At 36.4% G+C, this 19,125-nt stretch overlaps 3 protein-coding genes across 3 annotated transcripts; 1 reads left to right on the top strand and 2 right to left on the bottom strand.

The window, feature by feature from the left end:
- Positions 1-2,884: 2,884 nt before the first annotated feature.
- On the bottom strand, positions 2,885-6,217 carry use1 (unconventional SNARE in the ER 1 homolog). Its single transcript, XM_079472207.1, has 8 exons — positions 6,080-6,217; positions 5,130-5,179; positions 4,887-4,965; positions 4,646-4,798; positions 4,530-4,545; positions 4,403-4,433; positions 4,141-4,303; positions 2,885-3,907 (listed from the first exon to the last, which is right to left on the bottom strand). Exons 1-8 carry the CDS (start codon positions 6,179-6,181, stop codon positions 3,725-3,727), a joined length of 777 nt encoding a protein of 258 aa, XP_079328333.1. The 5' UTR covers positions 6,182-6,217; the 3' UTR covers positions 2,885-3,724.
- A 2,415-nt stretch (positions 6,218-8,632) lies between these two features.
- LOC306903011 (GTPase IMAP family member 9-like) lies at positions 8,633-10,148 on the bottom strand (the record flags this gene model as incomplete). Its single annotated transcript, XM_079471931.1, has 2 exons — positions 8,633-9,839; positions 10,092-10,148. 2 exons carry the CDS (start codon positions 10,146-10,148, stop codon positions 8,856-8,858), a joined length of 1,041 nt encoding a protein of 346 aa, XP_079328057.1. The 3' UTR covers positions 8,633-8,855.
- Positions 10,149-12,617: 2,469 nt separating this feature from the next.
- Positions 12,618-13,467, top strand: LOC306903010 (GTPase IMAP family member 9-like; the record flags this gene model as incomplete). The annotated part of the gene is made up of 3 exons (XM_079471930.1): positions 12,618-12,622; positions 12,681-13,344; positions 13,444-13,467. 3 exons carry the CDS (start codon positions 12,618-12,620, stop codon positions 13,465-13,467), a joined length of 693 nt encoding a protein of 230 aa, XP_079328056.1.
- Positions 13,468-19,125: the final 5,658 nt, after the last annotated feature.

Below are 19,125 nucleotides of genomic sequence, written 5' to 3'. Positions count from 1 at the left end.
GATCATTCTGTTCTATTCTACTCTATTCTATTCTACTCTATACTGTTCTACTCTATACTGTTATATTCTACTCTATTCTGTTCTATTCAATTCTATTCTACTCTATACTGTTCTACTCTATACTGTTCTATTCTACTCTATTCTGTTCTATTCAATTCTATTCTACTCTGTTCTATTATATTCTGTTCTGTTTATAGGCTATATAATGTATATATGTAAACTTATAATGTAATTCAATTATGCTATTCTCATTACTACAAAGTGATTTTAATGCTTTTAAACAGAGTTTACAACTAAAGCGAAATGTTAAATATTCCCTCAATTTCCTCAAATTATGCAAATGTACCTGCTTCCCAAAACAGAAATATAAACATGTGATGATGGAACAATAAATAGTTATTATATTAATAGTTTGCCATTCATGTGATTTGTGCACTTGACAAGGATGAAGACATCCACCTACTTACTAAAAATTGTAATGTAATTGGACTGTTTAATCTGTGAAAGCACACGGGCACGTCTTGGTTGATGAAAAGATGTAATTGATCTATGTGTATATTAACGTTCATATACTGACCTGACACCAGTAATCCAAAATCATTTGTGATCATATTAGTGCGCCTCTATTAACCCAGCCGGCTGCACACGTCGTTCGGTCGGATGGTCAAAGCACGTGTCACATGCTTCCAAAACAAGCTCCCCAACAGCTTTGATACAATTTCTATTTTTATTTCTGATGACATAGTTATGCTTGATAATCAGTGCAATAAAAAACATCAATTTTGTCATTTATTATTCTATGATTTTATAACAGCTCTATATCTGCATGAGGAGAAAAGTGTTATATTGATCCATCCGGCCACACCTTGATTTGCACAGGGACATATAAACCACACTTTACTAAAGGAACACAACTGAGCAAATGTCAAATGCGTATAAACAAACATTGATCGAGCAAATATTGATCCGCTGTTCCATTACTTAAACCCCTGTGTCGATAACAAGAGATTTTGCAGGTGGGATATTGATATTGTATTGTTAAATGAATGGATCTGCTATTGACTAGCTACATAAAAAATTTAATATTTATAGTGTTTAGTTTATATTTACATTGTTTATATAATGTTTATTTTATATAATCTGTCTGTCTGTGGATAATTTAACCACACCTACAACTGTGTGGTGCGCTCCATAAGTGTTTACAGGAGAGCAGATTTCCCCAAACCGCCCATCCTGAAGGACCAGCGGCATAATTACACCGGCTCCTTCTGAGAGGAGATGGGGAGGACCAAAGCGGCACAACGTTCCCACACTCGCCTCCCTGCTGGGGCTTGTTGCAACAACTTTGTTTCAAACAAGCTCTCCACCCCCCACGCACCGCAGTATCACGTCTTCACTGACTTCTGTCAAAAGAAAAAAAAGCTGAACACAACTCAAGCTGCTCTCTTAGATGATCTCTGTTAGACCTATCAGATTTTAAAATCGGTTATTCAACCAATAATCTAAATTCTGTCACTAAGTATCCGCCCTCATGTCTAAAACTTGACTTCTGTGAAGTGAAAAGAAGTTATTTGGAGAAATGTCTTGTGTCCATACACTGAAAGTCAATGGAGGTCAATGTTGTCTGGTTACCAACATTCTTTAAAATATATGTGACCCTGGTCTTATGGGTACATTCTTTTAGTTTAAGCTTTTTACTGATGTATGAGTTGTTAGGACCATCTGGCGCAGATACAGCCATTTAAATTCTCTGGAATCTGAGGGTGCAAAAAAATCTAAATATTGAGATTTACAAAATATCTTCAAGGAACATGATCTTTACTTTATTTCCTAATGATTTTTGCTTATTTTGCCAATAAGAGTGATGTTTGTTGGCCACAAACGTCCTTCACATTCCATCTCTTATCAAAGCTGAAGAAAACATTTGACCATGAGAAGACACAACACGCTGCATTTCAGGATTCAAACTTGAGGTCTGGCAGCACAACTGTTCACTAATACAAATGCTAAACAGATTCCAGAGAGGGCCGGGTTCATTGTGTCAAACCTTTGTGAACTGAAGCGGTTTCCAGGAACCCGCAGCACCTGCTGGGTTCTCCTGGGGTAGAGCGGGGGCCCGCGGGCCTGCAGAGGTGTCGCTTCAATCCCTTCACCCCGAATAACCTGCCACCTTCAGCCCACGCCGGGATCAGAGCGTACACTGTAAAGACGGCAGGAACTACTAAATTAAAACTTGCAGGCGCTTTATTTACTCCTTTTACTCCAAACTTCAAAGGTGGATCGACTTGCTTTGTAAAATTGGACTTTTGGATCCCCATGAAGAGCCTTGTCACAGTAACAATGATTTATGATAAGTATTAGGGGACATAATCTAACAACAGTTGGGGGCAATAAGGAACTTTATTCAAGAGGGTTAAATGTTACATAAAACTTTACAAGTGCTAAACTAATTAATACAATTTATCAAGGCAAAGGCGCTAACAATAATAACTCGGGTATAGATAAAAGTCTTACATTTTCTTTTAAATACCAATAATTTCACTCAGGAAAATTGCATATTTTACATACGTAAATTTAGCTCACTATATTATCCTACTATCTTTGAATATGTTTGAGGAAAAAATCTAAGAATACAGTAGAATATGATTTTGCACTTTTCTCAGTGAAATGATTGGTCATTTATGACTTTTACTTATAACCCAAGTAATAATTAAACTTATAAAATTACGATAAAAACGATAAAATAAACTTTTATGAAGATCGTCTTTCCTTGTTTGTGGCTCTCGATTTAGGCTTTACAAAAACTCAAAGTCTTACTACAATAATCTCATATATGAGATATTTTATATATAAAACGTCTAAATTATACAGAGGACAAGGAAGTGGATTGCAAAAATTATTTTATTAAATTACCCACAATCCTGTGTGTTAGTTTCACAAATACCTTCATTACCACTTCATCGGGAACCCATTTGATAGGAAAACAACAATATGGCTGTTCTGGGGTCAGGTGGAACAATCAAAACCAACATGAGCAACACACACCGAATAATCAATGATAGTCCACGGAAACCGACACATTTAGACCCATCAATAGACCAAACGCTCAATAAACACAGACGTTAACCAATGACATGAATGATCACCATATCTGAGCAATCCTTAATACTGCGCAGGGCTTTGTGGTATATAGGGAACTGCAGGCACACATAGATCTTAAAGTAACCGGGCAGCTAAATATGGGGCATTTATTTTCCAGCTGAGTTCCCTGAGGCCGTTCTGTATCCGCCTTTCCTATCTGAGCCGAGTGTGCCTCCAATGAGCAAAAATACTTCCCGATGCTTGCCAGAACTCTTCCTGTACAGCTGATTGACACAGCAGGCCTGGACAAGCCTACCCAGACCTTAAAACAGCTCACAAGAATCAGAATAGAGCCACGGTCCGTTTACATATCCATCGTACATGGGAAAGTGACAAATATGGATATTTAATAGCAAATGATGTATGCGGATATGAATTGAAATACCTGAATTTGTTGAGCATCACAATATCAATCCCAATGGCATGCAGGAAAGAATGAACATTTCTTGGGAACAAAAACAGAGGGTGTCATCTGATAATCTGACAACAGCTGAATTTGAAGCTATATCAGACCATGGCTAGTGTCTATCTGTTAATCCGCTACTGAAGATAAAATAAATCTAGTCTATTCTAATGTCGAACATCATCGGAGTCTCGGGAACAGTCTTATAAATAAGATCATGCTTATAAAAGTAAAGGACACGACTATAAGCATCAGCCACAGAAACCAGTTGACGGATTTTTTAGTGTGTTGCTCCAGGCGCTCGGACTCCGTCTTGAGCTTTTCGAAGTTCATGTCGGCCTGTCGCATGGACTGAGTCAGTGTCTAAATACAAAGGAAAACATTTTAGATTTGCTTGACCAAATATCATTTAGTTTTGAAAGTTCAATATACAGTTAGCAGATTGTATCACTAATATACTGGCGCCCTCTAGTGGACAGACATTGTAACATCATATAGGATTTACCCTGGTAATGCAAAATAAATTCATAAGTCATAAATAATCCTTTTTCCTATACATAAACAGTTGTAGTTGTGCATAAATCAAGGCATCATACCTGGTTGTCTTGTTTAATGATGTTCTGAGCAGCGAGCGTGTTGTTTTTCAGGTTGCGTGCAAGGTTTAACATATCTTCAGCCAGTTTCTCCTGTATGTTGTGATGCTGTTGAAGAATCGAGTCCAGCTCGGCGGCGGACTGTCGCTCGTCCACAGGGATGCTCCTGAAGAACCGTGGAGAAGAGAGGGAGGATTTATCAGGGTTTTTCACCAGACATTCAATTAAAACAAGAGATTTGGAGTAATGTGGTATAGTAATCTACCTTCTGTGTCTCAGATCGGAATCAAATGAACCTGTTCACGGAGGACAAAGAAAGGAAAAGGTCAATAATGATGTCTGGATTGTCCTTTGATGCAATATTAGTGAGATAGATTAGAAATAATACTTACCAGAATTGGAACCCCCCTGTTAAAATACGGAAGACGACATTTTATTCAGCTAGATTTAATCAATTTTTATTTGATATTACATCACAGTTGTAGTTAGAAGAGAACAAGAGTCATACCGTGCTCATCAGTTCCCTCTTCATCTCTCCAGCACATCGTGCTTTGCTCTGTATGTGCACTGTCTTGCTGGCTGGCGTTCTCTCGCTGGATATTGTAGGCGTGCGCCCAGGAGCCAGAAACTGATTGGCTAAAGATTTCTCTGCCGGAGACGGCTATAAACAATGTCGAAAAAAAGGAAACACTTGTACGTGACCAAACATTAGATACTATATACATGGATAAATTATTTTAATAACTGACCAGTCTTTCAGCCTCCAGGAGACCCTTGAGGAAGTCCACTTTGCGGGTGTAATCCGTCAGTATTTCCGGCATTGGTTTGCTGAGGGAATCAGAAAAATGATTCGTCATCTATATAACCTCCTGTATAAATCATTTAAACATCACTCTCAATTATTACTATTGTCATATTAGTTTGTTCACATAGTAAAACATGAATAAAAGACCTACGGCTAATAGTTGTAATAGTGAACCCATTGAATGTACCTGGGACTCTTCTTTAAAGCCACAAGCATTTCTTCCAGAGCACCAACATACTTAAAACAGAAATGAAATGCCATTACATACCAGATTCATTTATTAAATAATATATAATTTATTAAACACATTAAAAGGATCAATTAAAACCATAAATGTCACTGTCCAAATAAAAGGACAATTTTACGTTAAATATCACACACACACACACACACACACACACACACACACACACACACACACACACACACACACACACACACACACACACACACACACACACACACACACACACACACACACACACACACACACACACACACACACACACACACACACACACACACACACACACACACACACACACACACACACACACACACACACACACACACACACACACACACACACACACACACACACACACACACACACACACACACACACACACACACACACACACACACACACACACACACACACACACACACACACACACACACACACACACACACACACACACACACACACACACACACACACACACACACACACACACACACACACACACACACACACACACACACACACACACACACACACACACACACACACACACACACACACACACACACACACACACACACACACACACACACACACACACACACACACACACACACACACACACACACACACACACACACACACACACACACACACACACACACACACACACACACACACACACACACACACACACACACACACACACACACACACACACACACACACACACACACACACACACACACTTGCTTTTGAAGTAGTTTAGTCTCACATAAATGGGGTTGATGGTATTGGCTTGGTTGTTTAGATGCAGAATATTCACTGTTTTTAAAATAAAGTATTCACCATAAGAACATAACATTAAAGGCATTTCAGTGTTAATATTTTACCTTCTCGAGTCTCCATTCCGTTTCGCCTCTTTTGTCTGAAGCCAAAGACTCACAGCGTGATAATAATCTGATAAAATTGATCTCCAGTCTAGACGTGGCCATATTTGACACTTACGGCGGAAGTCGCGCGATTTCTGCGGAAACGGAAGCCGAAAAGGACTACAAATGAAAAGTCTCTCTTTGTTTCAGGAATGAATCCCTTTTCATACAGAGACCCTGGAAAATACACAGAAAATGTGTCCAGGAATTTCCCCGGGATCCTGAGATTTTATCCATGATTTACTGGAATCTGTGCGTGCGTTCAAAAACACATCCTTTTTATTATTATTATTTCCAGAGACATAATACAAAAATAGTACATCACATTTGCCAGAGAGAGAGAGAGAGAGAAAGAGAGAGAAAAAATAAATAAAACAATACAAACAACAGAAAAAAAACACGCATTAAAGTCAAGTGCTTTTAAACTATTACATGTTTTCAGAGCTTTTTAGTAATCCAATTGTTTCAGTGCCATAACATATATTTTAAAATCATTAACAAAGTGTGAAATGTTTGGTTTACACGAGGCTTCAAAAACACATATCCCGTAAAGACACGTGACGTCATATACTGCAATGTAATGTGCATTCCTTTAGCAGTGTTGGGCAAGTTACCTCCAACATGTAATTCATAATAAATTACTTGTTACTGTAATTTAAAAGTAACTGGTTATTGTATTGTTCAAGAAACAACAAATAAAGATAAGAGGAATAGCAGGTTTTTATTCCATGTGGAACACACACATATGTCCATTACAACAACCACTTCCTCTAGCAAATGCACATCATCTTATACAACACATTACTGCCATCTGCAGGAATCAATTAGTACTCATCACAATAGATAATCATTACAGTTATATTACAATATTGCTGTCTTTGAATTGTAATGCGTTACACTCCTTATTTATCAAAATGCTGAAAAAACACAATAGAAATTCTAATGGTTTCCGCTCAAACTCAACTGGGTTATATTAATACCTGTTTTGTGCATTATTTGAGTATGATTTAATGGTCTCATCAATAGAACCCAAACCATCCACCAGAAACAAGTTTTGTTTCCATAACAACCTATACAATTCCTGTCATAACCATTGAACCCAGTACAATATATGTGATGGTTTCTACAGTTTTTTCAGCAGTGTATGCATTCTGAAATGCTAATATATGGTTTAGTGCTGCTGACATATACATCCAGCGGGGGGCGATGTGTTAATGCATAATGATTGTGTTCATAAATGTCACCTTTTACTCGGTTGTGCAATCACATCGCAGGAGGGGCGGGACAAATACATCTGGCGCAATATACAATGTAACAATCGCTAATGCAACCTATAGCCTGATGACATGGTGAAACGCGTAACTTACTTTCGGAACCAGGTTAATAATCATAGCATTTTGATCGCAGATTTTTCTGTGTTGTTAACATTTACATTTAGTCATTTAGCAGACGCTTTTATCCAAAGCGACTTCAGGGAGCAATAAGCCATATGTCATAAAAGAGCAAAAGTACAATAGGTGCTAATACAAAGTTACTAGTGTCAATAAAAGCCAGACCACTACCCGAGAGAAAGAGAGAGATGGTTAGTGTACATTATTTTATTTTTTTAATTTGTCTGTGAACTGATTGAACAAATAGTTTCGGTATAATAAGATACCCTAATTTCAATAGCAATATTACTGCTACAGCAAGACGAATACATTACTGTAATATCGTTACTTTTGTAATGCGTTACTCCCGTTCCCTTGTTGTTTTTAGGTGGTTAAATAGTGCAATTTGTTATTATTACTGCCTTCCTTTATTTATTGCCAAATAGGCCTAAATATTCTTATTATTCTGTTGCATCTATTGTTGCTTTTTGCAAATGACAAAGACGTCAGTTTTAAAACAAACTTTTTATTTATATTTTTCTATTGGTAAATGCAGCACAACGAAGAGCATGGAGGCACAAAAACACAAAGTAGACTTTAGCACAACAAGATTACGCTTAAGTTTTATCAGACAGAGATGACAGAGAAACTGATAATAAAATCTGATCCTGCTATTAAAGTACTTGGGGCATGTGACATCAGGGGCAACTAAACATGGGGACAAAAAATGTTGCAAATAAATTAAGGTATGGCTAAGATTAACCACCAATTTATTGTTCATTATTATCACTGTTTTACATTGTACATATATAATTATTAATTTAACATGTTCTTTTGTAAGTCATAAAAAGGTGAATCTTGTGTTTTGTCAAACTGTGCCCAAAGGGACCCCTTCCCCCCCACTTACCCCACAACTCACTGTACCCGGGCCTCCAGGGTTGACCCAGAGAGCACTATTTTGCCCACTGGCAGTTTAATGTTGACCAATAGACCACTTTTCTTTCAGTTTACACCAATGGGCGAAATTCAGCGGAAGAAACTATTCTGCCCCATCGGAGGTGTACCAGAGGACCAAATGCCATTCTACCCATCTGCAGATAAAATAAAACAATAATACACCGACATAAAACTTGCACTTCTATGTTTCCTGCAATCCAAATCTTTAATAACAATCCAAACATACACCAGGGAAATGCAAACAGTTACATGAAGTTACATATAAGACGAGACAAAGAATAAAGAAACACAATGTTGGGTGAATTATAAAATCATACCAAATCAAAACGCTCTTTAGTTAAATTTAGTTACTGCTAAATAATCCCAGTTCATACAGTATACAGGAAATAGCTACAAAGTATCCGTCTTATTCACTCCAAAAAAAAAACCTCCAGCAGCTTCTTAAAACTCCATCCTGCAACATATAGAATCAACTCTGTGAGTAAATCTGTCCAGTCCCATTCAGACTGGTCTTGTTTCTCCTCTTCTTCCTCTTTCTTTGGCTGATCTTGTTTCTTCTTTTCTTCCTCTTTCTTTGGCTGGCCTTGTTTCTTCTTTTCTTCCTCTTTCTTTGGCTGGCCTTGTTTCTTCTTTTCTTCCTCTTTCTTTGTCTGGCCTTGTATCTTCTTTTCTTCCTCTTTCTTTGGCTGGCCTTGTTTATTCTTTTCTTCCTCTTTCATTGTTTGAATCATCTTCAGCATTTCATTGGTGTAACAGCCTCCATTTCTTCTCACCATATCTTCTACACTTCTGATTATATTCTCAACCTGAACTGTGTTGTTCCTGTAGTTGTCCTGACTGTTGTTCCAGTATTTATTATCAATAACATGACAGCCACCTCCAGACTTATCAACAAACCTCTTCAGTTCACCATTCCCTTTAACAAAATCATGAATTTTTTGATTAGGCTCAAGGTCATCCCCGTGAGTAAAGACAATCAATGAATATTTTAGAGCTTCTACCCCAAACAATTCATTCAGTTGCTTTACAACACCTCGTTCGTGTTCAGTGAATCTGGCGACTTTAAAAAAAATAACGAAAGCATGAGGTCCTGGTGAACAGTGAATCATGCATCTCAGTAGTTTTTCTTTCATGGTTTTCTCACTTCGTTTGGTATCAAAAAGTCCAGGTGTGTCTATAAGATTGATTCTGCGGTGATTTCTCTCTCTGGTTTCTGATTTACATTCAGAAGTTTCTGAAGAGGCTCCACAGGAGGAAGTGAAAACATCTTCACCGATTATTGTGTTCCCTGTGCTGCTTTTTCCATCTCCAGTTTTCCCCACAAGCACAATCCTTAATTCTTTCTCCTGTTTTCCTACAAAGAGATTATGAACGTTACAACTTTTACCAAAACACTGTCAATATATATTCATAATTGCAAAAGGGCTGGAATAAACATAATTTTTGTATTATTATTATAAAGTACAATCACATTCATGTCCGCCTTCCATTTTACACTATTTTTATTCACCGCACTCATAAAATTTGATGACTGAAATTGCTTAATCAAACTAGTTATATAAAGAATGACTATAGCTTCAAATGTCATGTCTTTCAAAAAAAACTATGGCAGTGTAACCACAAATGAACGAAAAGTTATGTCCGACCTTCTCCACACATTCAGCAACATTGACCCTAATGTGAGCTTCATTTGATCCTTTCATAATAAGTATCTTTTTTATTTACACACCCAAAACCCAGAATAACTGACCTGCAAAGCTTGACATCTTCTTAGGTCTTTGGAAGGTGTTGTACGGTAGACGTATGAATGTCCTGGAAATGTAAAATAAAACAATAATACATTGACATAAAACTTGTATAGTCTTGTATGTTTTCTTTAAAATATTGCTTGACTGCAGGTTGAAGTGAGTGAGGTGTTTTCTAACTGTTATGCAAAGCAAACAAAATAACAGAAAGTACCTGTCCAGACAGTTGCAAGAACTCTCAAAGGGCTTTAACTTTCAACGACAAGCACAGCAGAAAACATAAATTAATGTATTTCTTTAAAGAATGCTACACTCCTTAACAAATATACATCCACAATATCTTGTACCCACACCCACATCTTACCCCTCTTCACATCATTTATTTATTTATACTTAAATCGAGTACTTTATTGGGGTACAAGGTAACACTTTATAATACTGTTTCATACGTAATAGGTAGTTATGCAGGAACTAATGCAGGACAAATGCACTGTACTCATAATTTATAACTAATAAGAAAGAAAGATGAACTAACCAGCAGGTAACAGCAGCAATTATAAAAAAATGTTGAAGAAACATTTGTAATTCAAAATAATCACGCTCTTTATTTATACATTAAAGTCAGATTGTGGCACTTTTGTTATTACATTATTGTAATTGTTTACCAGAGAAAAATACTTAACTTTTACCTTTCCCAAATCAATTGACACCATTTGTTGATCTTGAATAAGTCATGATTCCTGCGAAGGTACGAAAGTACTTATATAGTCCTTGCCCGTCATGAAGGAGTGGCAAAGGCAAAGGCAAGGAGATGCAGTCCCTTATATCTGTCCTTGAGAGTCAATTGCCCTGAGAGAACTGTCTGGAGAGGTATGTTTCTAAATGACTATGTAAAATGTTTCTGCTGTTTGTCTACAATTTTCTGTTAATTTGTTTGCTTTGCTAAACAGTGCATTTTTTATTTTTTTGTACTTGATTTCATCGCATTATACTATTTAAACCTGTATATTTTACAGACTATTCCAGTTATATGTCAGTGTATAAAAACAAATAAACCATCTAAATCATTTCCAGGACATTTATACGTCTACCGTACAACACCTTCAAAGATCTAAGAAGATGTCAAGCTTTGCAGGTCTGTTTTTCTGGGTTTTGGGTGTGTAAATAAAAAAGATACTTATTATGAAAGGATCAAATGAAGCTCACATTAGGGTCAATGTTGCTGAAAGTGTGGAGAAGGTCGGACATAACTTTTCGTTCATTTGTGGTTACACTGCCATAGTTTTTTTGAAGGACATGACATTTGAAGCTATAGTCATTCTTTGTATAACTATGATTTAGCAATTTCAGTCATCAAATTTTATGATAGTAAATTATATATTCTTATTTAAAATAAGTTGTGGCCTGGGGGTTAGAGCGTTGGGCTTGTGATCAGAAGGTTGCTGGTTCAAATCTCAGTGCCAGCAGGTCATGACTGAAGGGCCCTTGAGCAAGGCACCTTACCCCTGATTGCTCTGCAGTAATGTGCCACTGTATAAAACTACTTGTAAGTCGCTTTGGATAAAAGTGTCTGCCAAATGAATAAATGTAAATGTAAATGTCTGAGTGCTCAGACTAAGTAAAGCTGTCAACTGGAGCTTTTTTTACAATAAACTATCAATACAAAAATAACTTCAACAAGAGAATTTGTCAAATTTGAACTGGCACAGAGATTAAATGTTACCTACCATTTTCACATATGTATGAATACAAGTGAATGGGAGCACAAATTTGGTGAGACTACACATGATTTAAGGTGATTTCATTACCTTCTGTTGGACTTAAGCATGGTATTAGCCTGCCATCCAACCCCACCCCACAAAGACATTTTGACCAACCTGATACTAATGAATGTGTGAAAAGACAAACATGAAGCTTTATTTTAGCCTAGACTGGTATTACTACTCGGAAGACCAGAAAGAACAGATTATATTTTATATAACCTATCCCTTGTAAATCACTTTGGATAAAGTGTCTGCTGAATGTAAATGCAGATGGGAAGTGAGTGTCACGGTATATTTATATTTTACATTTCTTTGAGTAAGATTTTGGAAAATATGTACTTTTTTGAGTAAATTCAAAGGTGGGTATTTTTTGGAATGAAGAAATTTACATTTACTTTATTTTAAATGCATTACAAAATATATTTCAGAATGTATATTGCAATGTTGCTGTCTCTTTTAACTTTTAACTGTAATCTTATTACAAACTGCACCGAGACTCAAGAGGCTGAGGATCCAATTGCAGTGCGTTTATTAAAGTCCCAGTGAAATAAAAAAATTATATTCTTATTTTTCATGAAATATTAAAGCGTTTATAGTAAATAGCTTATCAATGTGGGTGATTCTCTTTTTAAAGTTCATGTGCTTTAATGATTATCAATCACAAATGGCGTAAATTAGACAGCATCAGAGTCTCATAAAAAATACATTTTGAGAGTTTTTGGTAAAGTTGTAATGTTCAAAATCTCTTTGTAGGAACACAGGAGAAAGATTTAAGAATTGCGCTTTTGGGGGGAACTGGAGATGGAAAAAGCAGAACCGGGAACACAATACTTGGAGAAGATGTTTTCACTTCCTCCAGTGCATCCAGTTCAGTAACTTCTGAATGTCAGTCAGAAACAAGAGAGATAAATCACTGCAGGCTCACTGTTACTGACACACCTGGACTTTTTAACACCAGGCTAAGTGATGAAATCATGAAAAGAGAAATACTGAGATGCATGATTCACTGTTCTCCAGGACCTCATGCTTTCATGATCGTTTTAAGAGTTACAAGAACAACAGAACGAGAGCAAAATGTACTGAAGTACCTGGATGAATTGTTTGGAGAAGAAACTCTTAGATATTCAATCGTTGTCTTTACTCACGGTGATAAACTTGATTCTGGTAAAACTATTAATGATTTTGTTGAAGATAACAGGGAACTGAAATGGTTTGTTGATAAGTGTGGAGGTGGCTGTCATGTTATTGATAATAAATACTGGAAGAACAGTCAGGACAACTACAGGAACAACACAGTTCAGGTGGAGAATATAATTAGAAGTGTAGAAGATATGGTGAGAAGAAATGGAGGCTGTTACACCAATGAAATGATGCAGGGAAATATACTGGAGGTAAAGCAGATACCAGGAGTGCTCCAGACTCGTATAAACTATATATTTAAACACAAACGAATTGTATGTGGTATTGTATTTTGTTTGATTCTACTGAAGTTATTCAGTGTGGATGAAGACTGAGCTACCCCAAAGCTTTGATTTATTAGTAACGATAAAGGTGCTATTTGTTAACGTTATAATCGGCTATAACAATGAACAATTTCAAAAATATTTATTAATCTTTGTTAATTTTAGTCGATGTCAATACAGTTATTCATGTTAGTTCATAGAGCATTTACTAATGTTAACAGACACAATATTTGATTTATAAAACGTTTTAGTAAATGCAAAATTAACATGAATGTTTTAGAAGTATTGTTTAATGTTTGTTCATGGTAGCTAATGCATTATCTAGTTGTTTACAAATAGCACATTATTATTAACTGTTACCGATTTATTTACATTGATTTATATTGAATGTACAAATGAATGTGCTAATCTGCTCTGGTGTAAAATGATACCGTGTAACTAAACAGCTTTACTTTTATGTTGCAGTTTTTGTTGAAAGAAATGTCACATACATTTTGTATACTGTATTTTATGTTTTACAACCTGTCAATCCACGTTATTAAAATTTAAAATTGTAATTGTACAACTGTGTTTTTTTTAGATGACAACATGATGTTTTTGGACTGGGGTTTATTCTGTTATATAGTTGTGTTCAAACAGGTTCCTAGTGTTCAATGCTCCCTATAGGCACGGGATATCTATCTAAATTAGAGAGAGAAAAAGAAAATGTTCTTATGTGATGTTTCTTTTAAGAGTGTGTTGTTTCCTTTTTTTATTTATGAGTTGACCTCTGGTTTAAGACTTTAAGCCGACAAATCATGAAAGTGTTTGAGACTTCAGAATTCTTATCATTGTGCCACTTTTGATTCAATGACATGCCCTGCCATGTTCTTCCTGGTCATGGAGGAATGGGGGATTGTTTTTTGTTAGCACCTCTAATGGATGTGTTCTAACAATGTATAAGCTTAAGACAATGAACCAAAAAAAGTTTGGGTTTCCATTCTGACTGATTTTTTACGATCTGGTGTTAAGGAAAATCTTTAATGTTTGTGTTATTGATTCTTTTTGATCGTTTTTGCATTCAAAATCAAGGGATAAACATCTCAAGATCTACAAGAAGGATAGTTCTACCACCTAATTTAGTTCTACACTGTTTTATATAATACATGTTTATGTTCAGATGATATCTCAAGATCTATAAGAAGGATAGTGCTACCAGGTAAAAATACTTTACAGTAAAATACTAATTTACATTTAGTAATTTAGCAGACGCTTTTATCCAAAGCGACTTACAGATGAGGAAACATTGGAAGCAATTATAACAACATAGGCAACAAAATGTCATGAATCTGCCTTCATGTCATGTCTATTCCTGGTCTTGAGGCAGATTCATGACAAAGTCTTTTGTTTTATGTGAGAGAGAGATGTTGGGTCGATCGGCTTTCTTGCTCTCTCTCTGGTCCGTGTCTTTGTTCCCGCCATCTCGTTTCCTCGTTAACCTTCCCTGAGTGTTTCAGTACCCGCACCTGACCCTTGTTAATTATCCTTTGTCTGTCTCCCTTTAAAACATCCTCGTGTTCATTGTCTTCTGCTCGTTCGTTGTACATGTTTCCTGTACTGAGAGTTCATTTGTTCATGTTCCAGTCAGCTAAATGTAAATTACCTTTGTGAGTGTTCTTATCAAGTGTGTTTAGTTATCAGTTTATCGTGTCCCCTGTTGTTTTGTTACCCCATCGTGGGTTTTTGTTTTGTTCCTGTTTGTGAATTAAATCCTTGTTAACCCCTTCATCCCCGCTGCCTGCGCTTGGGTTCTCCTTCAGTTCCTTGACACAAAATACATAAGTGCATCAAAAACTAGTCCATTAAAGCCTTGCACAGTATACAAAGCTAAGAATAGTGAGGTTGTAAGTTTTTTTTTTTAATAAGAAGGAAAGGGAAAAGAATTGGGATAAATCAATCAGCGATGTGTTGACGGAAGAGATGTGTTTTCAGTCGTTTTTTAAAGATGGCAACCAAGCCTGCTGATCTTGTAGCAGCAGGTAGATCATTCCACCAATGTGGAACAGATCCAGAGACGGTACGGGAGAGTGACTTTTTCCCTTTTTGGGATGGTACCACTAGTCGTTGTTCATTTGCAGACCGCAGTGATCTGGCAGGAACATAGATCTGCATTAGCGAGTGGAGATACGATTGTGCGGACCCGGTGGTGGTCTTGTAGGCCAGGAGCATAGCTTTGAACTTTATGCGGGCGGCAACAGGGAGCCAGTGTAACCTGATGAAGAGCGGAGTTACATGCGCTCTCTTCGGTTCATTGAAGACCACTCTTGCCGCCGCTTTCTGGATCATCTGGAGAGGTTTGATTGTGCAAGCAGGAAGTCCAGCCAGAAGCGCATTGCAATAATGCAGTTTGGACAAGACAAGGGCTTGGACTAGGACTTGCGTAAAGTGCTCCGATAGGAAAGGTCTAATTTTCCTAATGTTGTAGAGGATGAATCTACAGGACCGGGTGGTGCTGACAACATGACTTGTGATGTTAAGCCGATCATCGATTACCACTCCCAGATTTCTGGCTGTGCTGGACAGTGTAATAGTTGATGTAGCCTAAAAATACTGTTTAAGCTACCGTATTCTTTAAAAAATGTAGAATAGTCAAATAACTTATTCGCATCCTGTTGAGTACAGACTGTGGCACAGCGTTGGAGGATTTAAATGAAGCTTCTGTTAAATGAGTTGTAGGTAAGGATGTGTTTATGCTAAATAGGTTGAAGAGTTTTTGGGGGACTCAAACACACCCACATCCACTTTTCACAGCTTAATTTATGAGCCTGCAATAGACTAAGACTATAACTGTTTATTTTGAGTTTCAAACCTCTTCATCGCCATTATTTCATGTTGTACATCTGATAGCAAAGAAACCCAATAAGTCTAAACATTAAGTGTTTCTGTTTTACATTATTTTGAGGGCATTTATTTGTAAGTGTTCAACAAATGGTTTCATGTTTTTTTTACGGTTTGCTTCAAATCTAAACTTTACACAAACAAAGTATAAGCTGAATCAACTTTCTCAAGTTTCTCATTTAAACTTTCTCATAACGTTTTCATTAGTGTTTTTTGAGCTTTATTTTCTTAACCACTTCTTAGTTATAAATAGTTGCATGGAAACTTCTTTGCCGTTTATAATTGTTCAGGTGATCTTTGTTTTAAATAGTTCTTTGATTTTGTACAAAAATCTCCTCCTTAAAGAGTACGTAACATTGGATTTTTAAGGTCCTACTTTGGTTTATGGAGTGTTTAACAACAAGTTTATGTGACTACACATGTAAAAACACCTTGGGGTTACCCCTGCACAGTGAAACCCTTGGGTTATACTCATTTGGTGTCATTTGAAAAACGAATTGTCACCATTGTTACCTCAGAAGTTCTTTCTTTGGTAGTTTACATTAGACGGACTTCGTTTCTCAACGTAGAACACAGGTTCTAGACATGATACACAGGCATCACGAACGAGCGACAGTGTTTTGGGGGAGTGAAGTTTTCACGGCAGTCCCAGCGTAGACACGCAGCGGTTAGAGACTCGGACTAGGTCACGTCTCGTTTGCGTGATTCAGAGTCAACTACCTTTTTTACAAGCCAATAACTTTGTTATCCATTTACCTTCAGACAACAAAAATTTACACAAAACCAGAATTAACAATGCCATACAAAGAGCAAAACAACGAACATATAACTGTTAAATATTTTATCTCATCAGTGCTTGTCAGCAACTCTTCTCAAATCAGTTTCACTTTTCAATATGTGGTGGTTGATTATGTCAGAAATGAAAAGCTGATAGGGTTGGATCCTAAATTTTCAGTTTTGCGCATATGGATTGAGAAAGCTTAATCCACAGATGCTGTTTATTTCAAATCTTATTGCCACAACATATATTTTCACTTGTTTTGTAGGTGAGAATGTTTTGCTTTACATTCTAATCTATACTATTACATTAATGCATTTGGCAGACTCAAAGGAACACAGAAAGACTATTAAAGGATTATGCTGTAGGGGAAAACTGGATTTGGAAAAGTGGCACAGGGAACACAATACTTGGTGAAGATGCTTTCACTGCCTCCAATAAAGCCTCTTCGGTAACTTCTGCGTGTACATCAGAAAACAGAGACCAATATCACATCAGAATCACTGACACACCTGGAATTTTTGAGTGAGGTCCAATTGAAAGAAGAAACACTGAGATGATTCGCTGTTCTCCAGGAACTTGTTGAATCGCCAGAGAGCAATGAACCTTGCACCACCTGCTGGTCTTTTGAAGCAATTGTTTTGCTCACCTTTTTGAGTGAGAGGTCAAAAGTTACTGAGAATTTTCTACAGAGCAGATTTTAGGTGTCAAAATTGCCTTTTATATCAATTAATATTAATTTGGTCAGTTATGAGTTCTTTACCACAAATAGAAATAAAATGAAAATTCAGTTTGGCTTAATATAGTATAATGAAGATTGTCTACAGTACATTGTCTTTATTTTATTTATTTGACAATCTTTTATTATAATGTATGTAAAACTGCTTTGCAACAATGAAAATTGTGAATTTGTGTAAATAAAACTGAACTGAACTGAAAAGATTAGCTCATCATAGTTTATTAAAATAACAATTTTGCTTCGGTTTCACTGAAATTAAATTAAATATTGGCCTAAAAATTATTGGAAAAACTAAATAAATTTTAATGTTATGATACTAACATACAAGCAAACAACTAAAAAAAATGAATTAATCTTATATAGCAACATAAAAAGTAAACAATTTTTAATATGACTGCTATAACTTTGACTAAAATTTACATAAAAAAGATTAATCTAAAAATAAAAGAATTAAAAACGTTAATATAACTAAATAAAACATATCAAAACTGTAATAAACTATTAAAAATCGCCTGTTAAATATCAACTGAGCTTGCTACTACATTTACTACATTTCGTTACGCTGTACTTGTATATGTCTAATGACAATAAAGTTAAATCTAATCTAATCTAAAATAGAAATAGAAATATATGCAGGTTTATATACTTTGCAATAAAGAAAATTGGATTAAATGGTACAAATTTGATCAAATCAGAAATGCCCTGCATTCTAAAAAGTTAAAGAGAACTTCCTACCGACTATGAAAAACAACAGAAGAAAAATGTCTAAAGATTCTGCTCATTTGTGTGAACATGTCATAGGCCTTCTGCGGCACGGGGTCGGCACTAGGACAGTAACAAAATACAACTAGATCTGACGACTAACTAAACACAAGCAAGGGTACATATAGTGTCCATGGGATGGGTATCAGGTGTGGGTGCAAAGGATGATGGGAAATGGAGTTCGTGAGAGTCAATAGTCCGGGGAAAGTTAACAGGTGAATCTGGAAGAAGATGCTGATGGAGTGGATGTGGCTGATCATTGAGGAGAGCTTGTAACACTGTTATGAATAAAAACCAAACAATCTCATTGTTAAATACAAGCCCCTGTCCTTCACTTGTTATAGGTTCCTTTTTTACATGCGCTTCAATATAAATTACGAAGCGTTATGTGAAAAGCAGTTGTCATATCAAGTGCTGAGAAAATCTTGATCTACTTTGCTCCTTTTCAATCAGATAATGAAGCAGTCTCGTGGTTTTCGTCTGATCAAAGCGTTAGATCTCACAGATCATGCGTTTTCGATGAAACAGAAGATATAGTTTTTCAGTGCAAAAT

This window comes from Barbatula barbatula, assembly GCF_947034865.1.
Source record: "Barbatula barbatula genome assembly, chromosome: 13".
Lineage (NCBI taxonomy): Eukaryota > Metazoa > Chordata > Actinopteri > Cypriniformes > Nemacheilidae > Barbatula > Barbatula barbatula.
The sequence above is the reverse complement of the archived record's forward strand: the minus strand, read 5'-3'. Positions and strand labels throughout refer to the sequence as shown.

Bases quoted from the DNA above. Each gene is read 5' to 3' on its own strand.
- use1 (XM_079472207.1), bottom strand. From the start codon at position 6,181: ATGGCCACGTCTAGACTGGAGATCAATTTTATCAGATTATTATCACGC. The intron at 4,966-5,129 runs GTACATTCAATG...TGATTCCCTCAG, and splicing joins GCTTTAAAGAAGAGTCCCAG to CAAACCAATGCCGGAAATAC. The intron at 4,799-4,886 runs GTCAGTTATTAA...CATTGTTTATAG, and splicing joins TCCTGGAGGCTGAAAGACTG to CCGTCTCCGGCAGAGAAATC.